Genomic DNA, 17278 nt, shown 5'->3' on the forward strand with positions numbered 1-17278 from the left:
ACAACTTTATTTAACTATGCATCATCTTATATCCAAAATAAAGTATCTTTTTCAATCGTAATATATTTTTATTTCTTTTTATTAATATTTATAATTCAACTATGATATTCAATTCTCTATATAAAATTAATATTAGTCTAGTTGGTATTATTTATGTATTTTATGTATCAAATTAACCTTAATTTGATTAGTATTAAATAATTTTGTTTAATTAATATTTACATATTAAAGGCCCCGTATAAATTTTTTGCCTTAAGCCCCAAATTATGTTGGGCCGCCCCTGGTTCTACCCGAGTACGTGACAAATCTTTGGGAACAATTAGTGTAAAAGAACAACTGGTCCTTCTTTATTAGGCCGGCGAATTTTATATATATATATATATATATATAATAATTTAAAAATTTTTATTTGTCTACCCTTCAAAAAACATTTAGGAACACCCTTAGTTTTTTTTTTGCCAATAAAATTAATTTTTGATCCATAATTTGTTCTGCATTCAGTGGATGAATAATTGCTTAATAATGTACATTGAAAGAGATATAACTTGTAACATTGATAATGAGACTATCATGCACCGATTTCAAAATATGAAAACTTGTAAAAAACAATTGAAAACTTTTGTATTTACGTGTTTTTTTTATTGTTGTTATTGTCAATATATGAATTTCTCTTTTTATTAGATTGTATAATTTATGTTTTTTAAGGAACATCCCAAGAAAAATTCCTTAAACCACTTATTAGGAATCCCTATATTATTTTATGCAGGAAAAGACAAGTTGAAGTGTGCGTTTGGGTTAGGATTAAAAATTAAAATTATTTTACTATTCAACTTATTTTTGCTACTATTCATGGATCCCACTGCACTTTTTGGCATTATTCATGGGTTCACTGTACTATTTTAACTAACTTTTATATTTATCTACAGTACTTTCAGCAATAATTTTTCAGTTTCAGTAAAATAAACAGTATCCAAACACACCCGAAATAAACAAGCAAATGAAGCAATCTTTGATAAAGATATTAATAGGTCTTAATCTAAATGCATTTTTCTTTTAGTCATTGGTCCACATATTTCGTAATATTAAATTTGTATTATTAGTAAGTCCACGGAACTAGGAATGGTAACAGGTCGAGTTCGGGCCAGGTTTTTTCGTACTCGGATCCGACCCGTGGGTCTGCCCTGAAAACCCAGACCTGGCCCGTTTATTAAACGGAATTTTTTTTCTTAATCCCAAACCTGACCTATCGGGCACCCGTGGGCCTCTCCAGCCATGCCACGATTTGGGCCTAAACCGTGGCCCAATCCCCAAAAAAAAAATTTGCCTGAAGCCTTTATACCATGGCCCAATAATTTTTTAAAAAAAAATGTTTGCCCAGATTTATTATTTTTGAAAATGTGTTTGACAAATTCAAGGGTTGAATCTGGGAAAACATAAATTTTTTTTTTTTTAATACTAGCAGGAGTATACTTAGGTAGAGAAAATCAAAGAATGAAATACCTACATACAAAAATTGTTGAAAAATAATAAAGATTTGAGGATCAGCAAAGAAAATCACATAATGAAATTGAAAACTTGAAAAATAAAAAGACCCACTAGGAAATCAAGGATGAACAATGACCAAAGATTTATGATTTTCCCTTTCAAAATCACAAAAACAAACACAAATAGAAGACAACATCAATTTTTCTTATACTACATTTGATTTCAATGTCTAATTGACTCTAGAGCACGGTTTTAAAAACCGGAATAATCAAAGAATCAAAAAAAGATTCAATTCTTGGTGTTTACTGTGGTTTTTACTGTTTTTGGCTTTTTTACTCGACCAGTTTAAGGTTTGATTCTCGATTGAATCGGCCGGTCCAATCCAGTTCTTTAAAACCATACTCTAGAGTCTAGAGCCAAGCATCCAATTGGTAGAGACCAGCCGTGGTTAACCAAGGCTAAACTAGATGCTCTTGCTATTATGCTTATACATTATGACACCTCTAACCTAAGTTGCTTCTCATCATTAGCGGCCAAAGGTGAGTGGGCATGTTTCTTGAAATGGGGGACCATATATAATGTATAACAAAATTGTACATCTTCTTTCGCATTTTTTATACCAAAAATACAATAAAATTTGAAGGCACGAGATGACATATGATGGATATGATGTGGATATTATCAATTTATCATATTGTACAAAGTCGTATAATTAGCTAATTACAAACAAAAATTGCATAATCAAGTGTATGGAAAATTTTATTTATATAGATATAATATATGAGGTCTAGGAATTTTATTTATATCATATTTTATTTTCTGTGATATATTGTGATTGATTATTTGTGATATTGGGATATGCTTTTGTTTTGAATGATTATTTGTGATGCAATTACTCATTAGTTCTGAATTTTATATTAAAAATATTTATTTGTTTGTTTTTTCTTAATTTTTTTTTTCATTTTGATAAATCTGATAAACAGGTCGATACGATTGACCTATTTAATAAATGTGTCGTGGTAGGATTGAGGAATATTCACCCGTTTAATAAACATGTTGGGTTAATGTTGACCTATATAGTCGGATATTCATGAGTTGACACAACACGAACTCGACACGTAAACACGAATTGTCCCCCCTAATTATATTATTCATTCTTCTTATTATTATGCGACTATTAACAAATCACATATTCCCATTTGAATTTTCTAACATGTTTGTTGTGTATTCAAACCTAATATATTTGTGCGGAATATTTTAAATCAATTTAAGAGTAATCCCAAATGGTATTTTCGAACCATTAATTAGCTTACATATTCTAGTTTATTTCCCTTCATAATCGCACCAAAAGAAAACTGCAATAATTACTTTTAATCTATTTTTCAAAGTTAAATGTGATGTATTATTGAGAGATTATATAGCCACTACTAGCATTATACAAATAAATTAATGTTGCATTAACACAATCTAATTTTGTTTTATTTTCTCTAAAAGCAGATGATGTAAGCTTTATTTGACTATCTTATATTAATTTGACTATGTTATATGTTCACATGACTAGGATAAAAGAAGATATCTTATATAACCAGACGCCCAGCAAGGCAGCAACCAAAAGATTTAGTTGATCAAGGAAAAGAAAAACCTCACACAAAAAAAAGAGCGGTAAAGTATAACAGCAAAAACTGTTACCAAATTAATAAGAATATCTCAATAAAAGCCAAAATTGGATAAGAAGGAAAGATCCCCATATTAAAAATGTTAATAAAAAATTAATAGTAAAAGAAAAAACAGTAAGCAATTTATTAAGGTAGAAAAGTAACAAAAGTAAATATCAACAATTAAGCTTTTGTGCCTACAAAAAAATTGATAAAGTAGTAGAGAAAAAATTGATAAGAATAATTAAGTTGTTTATATCTAAAAAATTGTTGCAATTTGGTGCAACCACTTGGCAATTAAACAGGATAGGCACTTACTACATTCACGGCTTCAAAGCTTTGCTATTAATTATTATATAGAGCCCGTTTGGATAGGCATTTTCCTAGAAAAAAAATGCACAATTTGATACAAAACGCAATATACACCATCGTTTGGAGAAGCTGTTTCAGCTAAATCACGTTTACAAATCGCACAAATCCGTGGCTTCAAAGAAGCAGTATCTAATTGCATTTTTTTTTTTTAGAGAGTTTCAACCTATGGCATCCGCTCCTGATGATAGCTTTTTATCATCAGACCAAGACACCAATCAGTTTTTAGTGTAGGTGGAGATTGAACCCCAAATCTCTTATACAACCATCAAAGACTTTACCAGTTAAGCTAACTGGAACTCACAATTGCATTTTCAATATTGAGCAAATAGAACGTTTTCGCACCACTATTTTTTTCATTCAAAAAACCATAAATACCCCCAAATAGCTGGCTATATTATCCCCTTTTTTTTCTCTTTCAATAGTCACTCTTCACCGATTTCCCTTAGTAACCTCTACTTCGTTGATAATGGATACTGGCCCCAAAAAAAAAAAAAACAGATTTCTTTGTAGTTTGTCACTCACCTAAGATAATTTCTTAACAAATTTCACGATCTGATGCATCTCTCTTGTATCTCAGTCTCTTTTCTGCTTAGCTTTCCATTTTTCTTCGTGGTCTCTGCAATGTCTGTGACTCTGTGTTCCTCTAATCTTCTTATTATTCTTCTTCTTCTTCTTCTTCTTCTTAGCTTTTTTATGTCTTAATTGTTTCTCAGAGACTCTTGCTTTAGGTGCCCACGTGATGACTAACCGAAGGTAAGGAGATAAGATTAGCTTTTTGAAATTTGAAATGAGACAAGACTCAGTGGAGGAGATAAAATTAAGATAAAAATAAAGAAAGATAAATTGTAAAAGTAAAAGAGAATGAGTGGAGGTGAAAAAAAGTGAGTTATTAAAAAAAATTTGTTGGCAGAGGGTAGTGGAAAATTGAGATACGTGTACCAAAAAAAATTATTTATAATGTTTTTACAATACTTTCGCAACAAGTTTTAAGTTTTAGATTGTTATGGGTTTTTAATGGTGGGGAAAAAAATTTATTTTAGTGGTTAGTTCAAATTAGAACCAATAAAAAATAGCCACATATGATTTGTTGTAAAAGTGTTGAGAAAATATTGTGGACGTAGCACACTAGCACATTTATAATATATATAAAATATATAAAATAGCAGTAAATTCAAAACGGTACAATGGTATTGACTGGTACCAAAATATATCGTTTCGCTGACCAAACCGATACAACCTCCGATACGAGATTGACTCCCTTATCCTTTGTGTGTAGTCTGCCTTCACTGCCTTGTATTGATTTATTGTTTAATAGTTAATACTTTAATTTCTTTTAGTTTTGTGAGCCCTTCACACATGAGTCACTTGGGAAAGCTGAAAGTTTCAGCCTTTAGTCATTTGTGTTGACTCCTAAGACACCCCACTCCACGTGGCTAACCTATGTCTCACCATTTTTTTTTCCTCTTTTAATTTTACTTTTATCATTATTGTTTGTTTTTAAACCCCTGTAAAACTAGATTGTTTAACTTAATTAATTAACCAAGTGAATACTTAGGTTCATTATTCAGATCTAGGTTAAAACAATAACAATCATATCATGTAAAGCAACGAAAATATAAAAAACACACGATATGATAACCCAGGAAAACTAAACTGGTAAAAAACTTAGGGAGGATTTAACCTAACTATCCTCAAGGTAAAAAGCAAATCCACTAGAAAGAATTGAAGTTTGTACAATAGAACTTAGACCACTAACATTCTATTGCTACCTCAAGTAGAAAACTTACTACCACGACCCTATGATAGCTCCAAGTCCACAGACTACTTCTTTCTTTGGCCTTTGCAAAACACAAACACCCATGTTTGTGACTTTGAGATCCCACTCAAAGGTTTAGTAACACAAACTCTCCTGTTTGTGACTCCAAGACCACCCTTAAATATTTAAATCATCAGCACCTTTTATGACTAGAGAAGGCGGCAACTTCTACAACACCGGATCTTGAGATTTTTTCAAGTAATAACACTAGTAGAAAATATGAGAGAGTTTTTTAAGTACAAAACCCTAATTAAATACAAAAATGGCACACTCTTCTCTCTCTAAAAAACCTTATCAAAACGTGCTTAGAGTTTCCTTTATATACCGGGAGAAGTAGATCTGAAACCCTAATTCTTAATGGGCTTGAACTGTTGTTTGGGCTTAATTAAAATTCTGCAGATACGACTTTCGATCTGTCGAGCCTGTTCTTCGATCGATCGAACCAAGCAAATTATGAAATCTTCTTCCTGCAGCTTGTATGTTCTTGAATCTTGACTTGAATCACCTTGAGCATTATCTAATAATATCTATAGACTCTAAGATCTATATCTAGACAAGTTTGTGTTCACAATTTGTCAATTGTTCTAAACATTTAGAACCTAACAATTAATCTTGTTATGATCTAAAAAATAATTATTAATTTATTATTGTTATTATTAATTATTATTATTATTATTGAGTGATATCTGGGATTTGGGCTTAATAAGTTTGACATATTAGTTGAAATATGAACTTATAATTATAAAATTCTTAAAAATTTATATGGATTTTGATGAATAACCTACAATATATAAAAAATAGCTATAACCCAAAATGGCATACCGAAATAGAAAGGTATCGAAATATTTCGTTCCAATTAATAAACCAAAACGGGTTCCGAAATGGTATTCAGAACATTGCAAGTAATTATATTCTTCTTTCATTATTCTTGAATTTTTACTATAGATTTGAGCTTTTGCATGGTGGGTTTAACAATTTACTTCAATAGAAATTTTGGGTTTGGCTTTTAGTTCTTGGCAATGGGTATCTTTGGGAAGGAACTTTTCTTTGTTCGGATTAAGAGCTTATGTGATTAAGTTTTGACTTGTTTCTAGTTTCTAGTGTTTGTGAATTCCAGATGGCTTGATGTGCAATGGTGTATAACATCTAGATCCAAAGGAATAATATGGTACATAATGGGTAGTTTAAACAGAGGAGTAGTTGGTAAGAGATATTTGTAGATATGTAAAAGCTAGGATGGCTACAAAGAGACCTATTTGTAATTCAATTCTTAATAGAATGTTGTGTAATAATTGGGGGTTATCTTGGTCCTAAAGGAGAAGCAAAATGTTTTTTGTTGTCCTATTATAATTTCTAAAAACTAGTTTGTAATTTGAGTTTGGTCTTTAGCAAAAGGACTTATTCTAATTACAGAAAAATTAAGATAGCCTTAACAATATAGTTAAGTTCTTTTTTGGAATTTACACTCAAAACAGCTATTTTTAAAACAGTTTATCCAAACGCTTAATTTGGTTTTAAAAATAGAAAACGCATATTTTCACATTTTTACCAAACGCTTATATGTGGTTTTTAAAATGGAGTTTTCAAAATGCACATTTTAAAAATGCTAGTTTTTAAAATGCACATTTTGAAACAGCTTATCCAAGCAGGCTCATAATATATAATGTAAATGTATCCGTTGTGCATGTGCATAATGTGTGTATATATACGTATGTCTATAGATGTTTATAAATGTACATAACTTTATATATCTTAGTTAATGTATCCAACATTAGATGAAGATAAATTAATTTATTTTACGCAATTCCTCAAAAATTCAGGTTAAATACAATTTTTGGGATTTTTAAAGCTTAAACTGGAATTTTGACATAAATTTAAGTCATAAATCAAATGATGTTCAACTTATTCACATTAGAATTTAAATATTTACAAGTAATTTCAAATAACAAAAGTACCAACTTGCATTCAATTATTTGAAAATTCATAAATTTAATGAACATTTTCTAAACAGGACAATATGTTTATACATTAAACATGTTGTTAAACATGAACGTAGTAACACATGAAAGAAATTAAACAAGTTATGTTCATTCCATGCGCATTTTTCCTCTTTCGCTTGACAGTTACCAAATATACATTCCACTATTGGATGCTCATACTAGTAAGACTTGTATTTGTCATTTTGTATTGTACGTATTGACATCAATGTTATTATTTGTTTCAAAATTCTCTCTGCCTGAAATTCAATGTTTTTTAATTAATCTTAGCATATTAGGACCATTTTTACACCCTTGATTATTATGAACTCTCTCTCTCTCTCTCTCTCTCTCTCTCATATTCATTTTTTTTTAAATGAACTCTATTAGTTTTATTGAACTTCAATTTAAATCTCTATTAGATGTTTGAGACTTGAATTTTCCTACTAGCTTGACTCTTTTTAATGAAATCATTAAAAAAATAGGTATGATTGTCTAATATTTTTATATTGCCGGGGTTGCTGGCTCTGGCATAGTAATAAGTTGTTGTGAATATATTGTATAGTTTTTCAAATTCTTGGCTTGGGACTAGCATCAACAGCTGCGCCACGTTATCTGAAGGAGGCCGCCTCTAGATCTAAACATATTAGAGAAACAATTAATGGTTCGTTCGTATGGCATTATGGCAAGCCTAGACCAACTGATTTCATACATTATGCATGTACAATTCAAAAAGGTGATTTCTTCTTCTTGATTGAATTTTGTGTATATTTGTTCGTTTCATTTTTTATTTTTATTTAACTAAATTTTATTATTTTTGGTTAAATCAAGTTGGCATTGGATGGTTGTCATGACAGCATGCCGACATGGCTAATTCAACATCTGAGCATATATTGGTATAAATTATTAATCTCTAATCACATTATTTATATATCATCTTCGTCCATTAACAAAATTGAAAATTTTTAAATTAAAATGATTAGTGTAAACTGTATTTTAGTAATTTCCTATTTTAATGATATTTCATTCAATTTTAAGCATGATCTTTTGCCTATGAACAATCAAATTGACATGAATTTCATGATTTTTAATATAGGATCAAAATTAATCTGATCAAATGGTCATAGTTTATTTAAAACTGATCACCCAGATTTAGTAAATCCTATTAAAATTAATGAAAATAATAAGGTTTGACCATTAAACCATGTAAACAATTAATTTAAATTCCATCAAAATCCAGCTGTAGACAAAATTTTGTAAACATCTTAATACCTAATACGCACTAAATATGTCACTTTTTTTTAAGTCTCAATTAAATGAAAAATTATTAACTACTCTTTTAGATATTGACACAAATATTATATCAAATGATCTTCAATTTATACTCTACATAATTTAAACTTTTACAAATAAGATCAAACAATAAATTAAAGTACCAACTTGCATTTAGTTATTTGTAAAAGTTTAACAAATTTAACCAAGATTGTTTTGAACAGGAATATATGTTACACATAAACATGTTAAACAAAAACGTGTAATGCGTGAAAGAAATTAAACAATTTTGTTATGTTCACTCCATATGCACATTTTTAGATGCATTTTTTTTACGGTATTTTTTTTAAGGCTTTTCAAGTGGCATCTTGGCCCTAAAAATAACTTTTTTCAAGGGTTTTGACCCTTGAAGAAAACCAACATTTTTGAGGTTATGTCCCTCCTAAAATGAGATTTCATCTCCTTGAAGCGGGACCCAATAATTGGGTAGCGACAAATAGAGTCGGTTCCTATCTCCCGTTTCAAGCTTCAACAGAGTGGGCATGATACCGTAACCCCAATCAGGATCATCAAACATGACAAGGGTATTAAAAACTAACCCCCTCAAGAATATTAATATATATATATATATATATATATATATAAAAGGACTACCAAACATAAAGCATATATAGCATTTATTGTTACTACGCTTTTATTGAACCACGTCAGCATATTTCGGTCCACTTCAGTCCTTTTTGGTCCACTTCGATCTAATTTAGTCAATTCAGTCCACAACAGTCATTTACTCCACTTTCGATCCATTTGGTCCATCTCTCTCTCTCTCTCTCTCTCACAGAGAAAAGAGTGCCACTACGAATTATAAAGTCCTGGCTGTACGTAAGATCAAATTTGTAAAGCTAAAATTTCATGCTTTTAAAGTCTTAAACAAAAAGATGCTATAAATTAATTTACATATTTTTTTTCCTTTTATTTCATATAATTAATTTTTTCACCATAAGTTGAAGACTTGGCTTTTGTTTGCTTTTTTTTTTTGTGAATTCTATTTGCAATAGGAAGTATAAGATATAAAAATTGATATCTAGCGTACGATATGAGAGAGAGAGAGAGAGGACATTTCCAACTTAACTTGATATAATCAAACAAGTGTAAACAGAAATACAGCTTTCATCATATATATAGTTATGATTTTTCAGTTTTTCACTGTTCACACTGCAAAACAAACCATGGTTTTAAAAACCGAACCGGACCTGCCGGTTCAACCAGTTTAACTGGAAACTGGACACTAATCCGATCCGGTTATTGTTAAAAACCGAAAATAGAAGAAAAATCGTTAAAAACCGGAAACCGCTGGTTTAACCAGCAAAACCGAAAATCGGTACGGATAAACCGGTTTTTAGCAATTCTTCAATATATAAAACTTCAGATGTTGTGTTTTTTTTAAAATAAAAGAGAGAGAGAGAGATTTTGTTTCAAATTTGAGAGGAGAGATTTTGATTTTGAAAATGCTCTCAAGCTTAAAGTGGTGAAGTCTAAGACACCAACAGTGACCCCAAAAATATCAAATCTCTTATCTTTGTATTGAGGAAGGAGCCCAAAAATGAAGCAAATTTACAATGATTTGATCTATCTGCTTCAACCTTTGTTTGTTGCTCTTGCACAGTTGCACTTGCACATACCCATATTGATGAGAGAGACAGAGAGAGGGAGAGAATATTAAAGGGGAAAATAAAAATTTAGAAAAACATAGCACAGGAAAGTAAGTTCAGAGTTGTTGTTTGAAAGTTTGAATAAACGTGTGGGCCGGGTGTGACATAAATGTGTTAAGTGTAGGATAGGTGGAAAAAAAAAATCAAGTGGGCAATGATATCGTTACCCATTGGTAACTTACTTTTCGTTATTTGACAAATTAAAAAATAACTAAAAATAATTTGTAATTATTGCACTTTACCTTTTTTTTTTTTTGGGTTGAATTTTGTTAAATGGTGTCCAAAAGTTGGTAAGTTAATATTTAATGTTTTACTATTATTTAATTTTTTAGTTAAAATGACTAGTTATAAAATTATTTATTTATTTTTATAATTAATAATTATTTATTTATTATTTATAACATCATCAGTTCGACTGGTAGTCGAACGCCGGTCGGACCATAAAACCAGTAAACACTTCTTATTCCAGTTCTTTCACCGTACCATAAAACCAATAAATACTTCCTATTCCGGTTCTTTCACCATTCTAGTTTTTAAAACCATAACACAGACAACTAATATAAGAAAAATGCGGGTAGCTAGCTTGCTGCGATTTTTCAGCCCAAACAACCTGTTTAACACATCATCTACTTGTGAACACGGTCACGTTGGTATGGAATTGGTATAGCCTTCAATGGGACAGCTTTCTTGAGAGTTATTCCCATCCTTTCGGTCATGTCCATCTCCTCAGGCTTAAGCCCATCTGCCAAAACCCAATCAAACGAGTGCAAGAGAGTCCCTAGAGCCAGTGGAAGCACACGAGAGGCAAGTGGCATAGCTGGACACATTCGTCTCCCAGAACCAAAGGGTATGAACTCAAAATGGTGCCCCTTGTAATCCACCATATTTGGTTCCATGAACCTCTCTGGCTTGAAAACCAAAGGCTCATCCCACGTCTTGGGGTCTCGTCCAATTGCCCAAACATTGACTAGGATTTGTGTTTCTTTTGGAATATTATAGCCTAGCATCTTGCAAGAGTCCATGGCCATGTGTGGTACTAGGAAAGGGAGAGGTGGGTGTAGCCTTAGTGTTTCCTTTATGACAGCTTTGAGGTATGGGAGGTTTTCAATGTCATTCTCTTGGAGCTTCTTATCAGGATCTATGGTGCTTCTCAGCTCAGCTTGGACTTTCTTCAAGGTTTCAGGGTTGTGGAAGAGCTCTGCCATTGCCCACTCCAGAGTGCTTGTCGTTGTGTCAGTCCCCGCAGTGAACATCTCCTGAAAACGTAGTAATTTTAATTAGTATTCTGTGCATGTCTGCTTGTATGAGTGGTTTTTTTTTTTTTTTTTTTTGGGGGGGGGGGGGCGGGGGTGGTAAAGATAGTGGGTAACAAAGAAAACAACAGCTCGGTTGCTTCTGGTTATGAAGTGTTTTTTTTTTTTTTTTTTTTTTTTTTTTTTTTTTTTTTCATGTTTTGATATTGCTATCTGTTGTTGGTCTCTTCTTGGGACTTGTGATTGTATCTCAAGTACTTTGGGTTGTGTGAATTTTGTAATTGTGCTGGTTTTCAGCTTGTGTTTTAATAAAATTTTACTTGATTAAAAATAAATAAACAAACAAGCAAAAGCCCTTAACTGGATTTCTGACTAGCATCCGAGTATGAAAACCCTTGCCACATGCCCTAAAAATTCTACATATATTCTCATAGTTAGGGATGACCAAAATGACTTGCACATCATGATGGGTCTTAATCTATTTCGTCCTATGTAGATTTTTTATGTCTCAAAAAAGTGACACGGTGTTGGCAGAGATAGGGATGGGTTTTGCTCCCGTCTCAACTTACCCCATCCCACTTCACGCAAAATGTATTTTTTTTTTTTTTTTATATTTCACTTATTTCTCTCTTTAGTACTCTCATAGTTATAATCTTTCTTTATATTTTATTTTTATCTTATTAAAGTTGGAGCAATTTCATTAGAATTATTAAACATTTCCAACCCGCCCGAAGTCAATAACCTAGGTACATACGCAATATTTGTGGCTATTACATGGAAATTAGATCTTACAAAATAAAGATTATGAAAATGATATCTTAAGTTAGAAATAATATAAATTTCTTTTAACTATTAAATTGAAATTAGAAAAAAATAATAATAAGAAGGCTTACGAAGACTATGACATTGATGGTTCTTGCAGAAAAACTTGAGGGCTCTTCCACACCATCACCATGAAACTCCAAAAGCACATCTATGTAGTCCTTATTCCTCTTCTCTTCAGTAATTCCACATTCCATGCCTTCCATCCTCTCTTTGACAAACACTCCCGCGATCTCAAAGGCGCTTTCGACATGGAATTGGGTCTTCCTCCTTAAACCTTGTGGATCAACCCACCTTAGAATTGGCAAGTAATCAGCCAAGTTCGGCTTCCCAGCATACTCCGTCACCTTGCCTGCATGGTAGAAAAACTTTGCCCCTCTCTCCGATTTGGGATCCAACAAATCTTTTGAAAACATAAGATTTCCTATAAGATTGAAACCCATCAAGAAGAAGAACCTCCCAACGTCGATGGCTTTGGTACCAGATGCACTAGCTTCTTCCATGAAGAGTACCATGTGATCGATGCACCTCCCACGTACACCTGTTGGAAGGTATAAAAAATATATATATAAACAATAACTTATACAGTTTTATATAGCCAAATGTTATCCGTTGTAGCATTTTCATATTAATTAATTAAAATGAATAAAAATTGGCAAGTTCAAAACCCAAAAGTAAACATTCATGGTACATTTACGAGTAACCAACCTAAAAAGAAAAAAAAATACAGTACATGATCATATGAACAACTAGCATAATGGTTAGAAAATATAAACAGATGAATATATAACACTCTACATATCAGATTAAGTGATTAATTAGTATACCACCTCGCGTGGCTTCAAGGCGGCGTGCCACGAAAAACTCGGTGGTGCAAAGGCGACGCAACATACGCCAGTGAGGTCCATATTGAGCCGTAATCAGAGAGCCCTCATTACCATAGTCCCCTTTCATGGCCTCGTAAATCTTCCTGCCGGCAAGAACCACGTCGTGTTTCTTGAACATTTCACTAGCCACTTCATCGGACGAGATCACCACCGTGCTCATTGACCCTAGCCAAAGTGTCATGATAGGACCGTGAGCACGAGCCAGCTTTGTAAATGACTCGTGGGGTGACCAACCCAGTTGGAAAATGTTTCCAACCACTGGCCAACATTTAGGCCCTGGTGGAAGCTGACCTATCTCCTCTAATCTGCGGTGTCTCTCTCTTATTAGCACTATCGATGCAATCCATAGCACTAGAGCTATGACTAATCCCAGAGCTAATTGCTCCATATTTTTTTTTTAGTTTGGTTGGTGGATATACTGGGTTGAAACTAGCTAGGTTGGTGGGTTTTTTTATAGTAGTTCTACCCGAGTACGTGACAAATCTTTGGGAACAATTAGTGTAAAAGAACAACTCGTCCTTCTTCTTTTTTTTTATATATAATAATTTAAAAAAGTTTATTTGTCTATCCCTAAAAAAAATTTGGAAACACCCTGAGTTTTTTTAATGCCAATAAAATTAAATTTTGCTCCATAATATGTTCTATATTCAATGGATAAATGATTGTTTGGTTGTGTACATTGAAAGAGATACAACTTGTAGTATTGATAATGAGACTATCATGTATCGATTTCAAAATATGAAAACTCGTAGAAGACAATTGTAAAATTTATGTATTTGCGTGATTTTTTAATTGTTGTTGTTGTCAATATATGAATTTCTCTTTTTATTAGATTGTATAATTTATACTTTTTAAGGAACACCCTGAAAAAAAAATCCCAGAGCCACTACTGTTTATTAGGAATCCCTATATTATTTTATGTAGGAAAAGATAAGTTGAAATAAACAAGCAAATGAAGCAATCTTTGATAAAGATATTAAATGGGTCATAATCTAAATGCATTTTTCTTTTAGTCATTGGTCCACATATTTCGTAATATTAAATTTGTATTATTAGTAATTAAGTCCACAGAACAACGTAATAAAATAGTATTAAAAAAATATGAAGAAATCTCATCACGATTGGTTTTACTTTTTTTTTCTCCCTTGATTTGATTGTTGTTTCTCTAATTCTTTCACCTCACAGGAATTTCTGATTACGTAAATGAAATGGCAAAAAGTTTAGTGTTAGGGTTTTTTAGATATGTTGATAAATCAAAGAGCATGTGACAAGTTGAAATAAACAAGCAAATGAAGCAATCTTTGTTAAAGATATTAATGGGCCTTAATCTAAATGCATTTTTCTTTTAGTCATTGGTCCTCATATTTCGTAATATTAAATTTGTATTATTAGCAAGTCCACGGAACAACATAATAAAATAGTATTAAAAAAATATGAAGAAAATCTCATAGCGATTGGTTTTACTTTTTTTTTCTCCCTTGATTTGATCGTTGTTTCTCAAATTCTTTGACCTCGCAGGAATTTCTGATTACGTAAATGGAATGGCAGAAAGTTTAGAGTTCGGGTTTTTTAGATATGTTGATAAATCACATAGCATGTCAAATTTAAGTCGTATTAATAAAATTGTGTTAGAGTTGAATCTAGCTTGTATTTCATAATTTGTTCAAAGATGATGAGGTTTCTGCTCTAAGATGATGAGTTAATAATCTTTTCCAATATCTTTTTACACCATGACAAACATTTTTAGTGAAAGATATGTTGATAAATTCTATTGCCAAAACATATCAAATTTGAGTTGTACTAATAAAATTGCGCTAGGGTTAAGGCTAGTTCATAATATCTGTTCAAAAATGATAAGGTTATGATCTATTAAAATATGATGAGTTAATGATCTTTTTCAATATCTTTTATGCCATAATAATTTTTTTTAGTGAAACTTCTTTCAGTAGAATGCAGATCATCTAAGACCTCAAAACAGATACATCGCTAAAGTTAATTTGCTTGACCCTCGCTCCAGTAAATTTGCTATAGTTTTTTCCTTACTTATTTTATTATCAACCCTAACCTTAGCCTACCTATAAAAGGGTCCACTTTGCAAATTTTCCACAGGGAGAGATAGTCATTTCAATAACATTGAGAGGGTCTTAATTCCTTGAGCCTAAACTTAAAAAAAAAAAAAAAAAAAAAAAAAAAAAAAAAAAAAAAAAAAAAAACCCTCCTTACCGAGAGTTTATATTTGATTTTCTCTTCATGAGCTTATCCTTGAGTTTCTAGTTGTGAGTTTTTTTTTTTTTTTTTTTCATTTTCAATCTACGTATTGTTGGTCTCAATGGTGTGAATGGTAATCCCATTAGGGTGTGAATTACCAACGTAATAATAGAAAGAATAAATTCAACGTATCAAATAAATTCAACATATCAAATAAATTTGAGATCCCAATATTTATAGACTTCTTCTTGTCTTTTGGTAATAGACATAGCTCTTAATGTAAGTTTAAATTTAAAAGACACAACTCTTTATTTAATAACTATCTTAACGTTAAATATATTTTCTACTGAAACGTTATAAGTAAAGCAACGCCAACCACCCATTAATTGGAGCTTATTGCACGAGTGACGGTGTATATCATATTATAATGTCATTATCCATCACTTAAAAAAAAAAAAAAAAGCTTCTACCTATGACGTCCGCTCCAAATAATAGCTATTTATCATCAGACCAAGACACCAATCAGTTTTTGGTGTAGGCGGATTGAATCCTAAATATCTTATTCAACTATCAGAGACTTTATCAGTTGAGCTAACTGGAACCCACTTATTCATCACTTTTATACACTAACACATATAACTTGAGGAATTATTAATGTAACGAGTAATGACATCATACACAACATGAGACTGCATAAAATACTATGAGCAAAAATTAAACAAGTAATAGAAGACAACATCGATTTTACATAAATAAAAATAAATAGAAGACAACATCAATTTTTCTTATACTACATTTGATTTCAATGTCTAATTGACTCTAGAGCACGGTTTTAAAAACCGAAATAATCAAAGAATCAAAAAAAGATTCAATTCTTGGTTTTTACTGGTTTTGGCTTTTTTACTCGACCAGTTTAAGGTTTGATTCTCAATTAAATTGGCCGGGCCATCCAATCCAATTCTTTAAAACCATACTCTAGAGTCTAGAGCCAAGCATCCAATTGGTAGAGACCATCCGTGGTTAACCAAGGCTAAACTAGATGCTCTTGCTATTATGCTTATAGATTATGACACTTCTAACCAGGGGCGGAGCCAGAAATTTTTGTTTGGGGGGGCCAATTTGTATTGCTAATTTATTAGTCTATACAAACTTTTATACACATACACAAACAAATGTATCTATACACACACACACAAAATTAGTTGCTTTCATAATGAATCCTTAAAATTAAACGTTTCATAGAATTAAATTAATCTTTCACCATCTTTTATAGTGAAATCTTTACAATTTTCATTTTCAATATAAGTTACCAAATTGTCTATCGTTGTGAGTAAAAAAAATTCAATTAAATTAATGAAGTGTTCAAAGACATAAATGATCCAAAACTTTAAAAAATATGAAAACACATTTTACCATAAAAAATGAATTTGAGAAACAATATGTTCTCTATAACTACTAGACAAATTGGACAATTTTTTTTAAGAACATTATTGGACCAACTCAAATAGTTGGGGGGGGGCAAGTCTCATTTTTGAAGGCTAATTATTAAAATATTAAATATTTCTATATAGAAAAAAAAAATTCAAAATCCGCCCTGTCCCCCCCCCCCCACCACCCTAACATGTAGCTCCGCCCCGTCCCCCCCCCCCTGCACCCTAACACGTAGCTCTGCCCCTGCTTCTAACCTAAGTTGCTTCTCATCATTAGCGGCCAAAGGTGAGTGGGCATGTCTCTTGAAATGGTCCTTCTAACCTAAGTTGCTTCTCATCATTAGCGGCCAAGGGTGAGTGGGCAAGTCTCTTGAAATGGGGGACCATATATAA

The 17278-nt window shown here is 31.7% G+C and overlaps 1 protein-coding gene across 1 annotated transcript; it reads right to left on the reverse strand.

Moving 5' to 3' along the window:
* Nucleotides 1–10720: 10720 nt before the first annotated feature.
* Nucleotides 10721–13640, reverse strand: LOC115953588 (iridoid oxidase-like). Its single transcript, XM_031071324.1, has 3 exons — nt 13191–13640; nt 12432–12901; nt 10721–11541 (listed from the first exon to the last, which is right to left on the reverse strand). The coding sequence occupies exons 1-3, from the start codon at nt 13633–13635 to the stop codon at nt 10912–10914; spliced, it is 1545 nt and encodes a 514-aa protein (XP_030927184.1). The 5' UTR covers nt 13636–13640; the 3' UTR covers nt 10721–10911.
* Nucleotides 13641–17278: the final 3638 nt, after the last annotated feature.

Source organism: Quercus lobata, chromosome 7 (genome assembly GCF_001633185.2).
Source record: "Quercus lobata isolate SW786 chromosome 7, ValleyOak3.0 Primary Assembly, whole genome shotgun sequence".
NCBI classification, from domain to species: domain Eukaryota; kingdom Viridiplantae; phylum Streptophyta; class Magnoliopsida; order Fagales; family Fagaceae; genus Quercus; species Quercus lobata.